Source organism: Nansenia antarctica (genome assembly GCF_963989245.1).
Source record: "Nansenia antarctica genome assembly, chromosome: 17".
In the NCBI taxonomy this organism is placed as follows: Eukaryota; Metazoa; Chordata; class Actinopteri; order Argentiniformes; family Microstomatidae; genus Nansenia; species Nansenia antarctica.
In genome coordinates, this window is record NC_137687.1 from 6,289,454 (window position 1) to 6,290,178 (window position 725).

Sequence of the window (725 nt, forward strand, 5' to 3'; positions counted from 1 at the left end):
AGTAGGCCTATAAGGCCAAGCTGATGGCTCACTGACACAGCCTTCCTATTGGTGAGTGCTGGAGATACAGCTAAAGGATAGAGACATGCCTGATGTAAATGTACAAATGTAATGAATCAGGGTCTTAGAGGCTGGATTGGCTTGTTATGACTGATGGGATTGACATCTTTATCATGCATAGGATATTCTCCTATTTAGTTTTGTAATGTGACGTGTTGTGTTTTCCTTTCTGCTCGTCTAGGAGTGAGGTGTCGTCGAACCGTTATCGGATAAACATCAGAAGGCAAGAGAAAGAAGGGCAGAACAAGTTCCTTGTTTTTCTTTTCCAAGAAAGGAGAGAAGAAAAGAGACGCCCCAGGATCAGAGGAGCGCTTGCTGTGCCAGACTAGACCACCTCCCCAGACTAGACCACCTCCCCAGACTAGACCACCTCCCCAGGACTAGACCACCTCCCCAGACTAGACCACCTCCCCAGGACTAGACCACCTCCCCAGGACGTGCCGAGAGAGGGAGGGGACACCAACCTTCTCCTATCATAGAACCTAGCCACACACACACACACACACACACCCACACACACGCACACACACACACACTCAGGATGAAGATGAAAGAGGACCTCAACCCTGTCCTCCTGCTGCTCTTCCGGGCGATGGTCTGGATCTACACCCTGGTCACCTTCCTGCCTTCCCTCCTGCTCAGCTCTGTGTCAGACCCAGACACAT

The 725-nt window shown here is 50.8% G+C and overlaps 1 protein-coding gene across 1 annotated transcript in view; it reads left to right on the forward strand.

Moving 5' to 3' along the window:
- Positions 1-601: 601 nt before the first annotated feature.
- acsl3a (acyl-CoA synthetase long chain family member 3a) overlaps positions 602-725 on the forward strand; it is a gene marked incomplete at both ends in the record, with an annotated part of 22,173 nt that continues 22,049 nt past the window's right edge. The window contains one exon of the mRNA XM_080547797.1: positions 602-725. This exon is cut by the window's right edge and continues 251 nt beyond it. Coding sequence (XP_080403923.1) covers positions 602-725 — 124 coding nt within the window.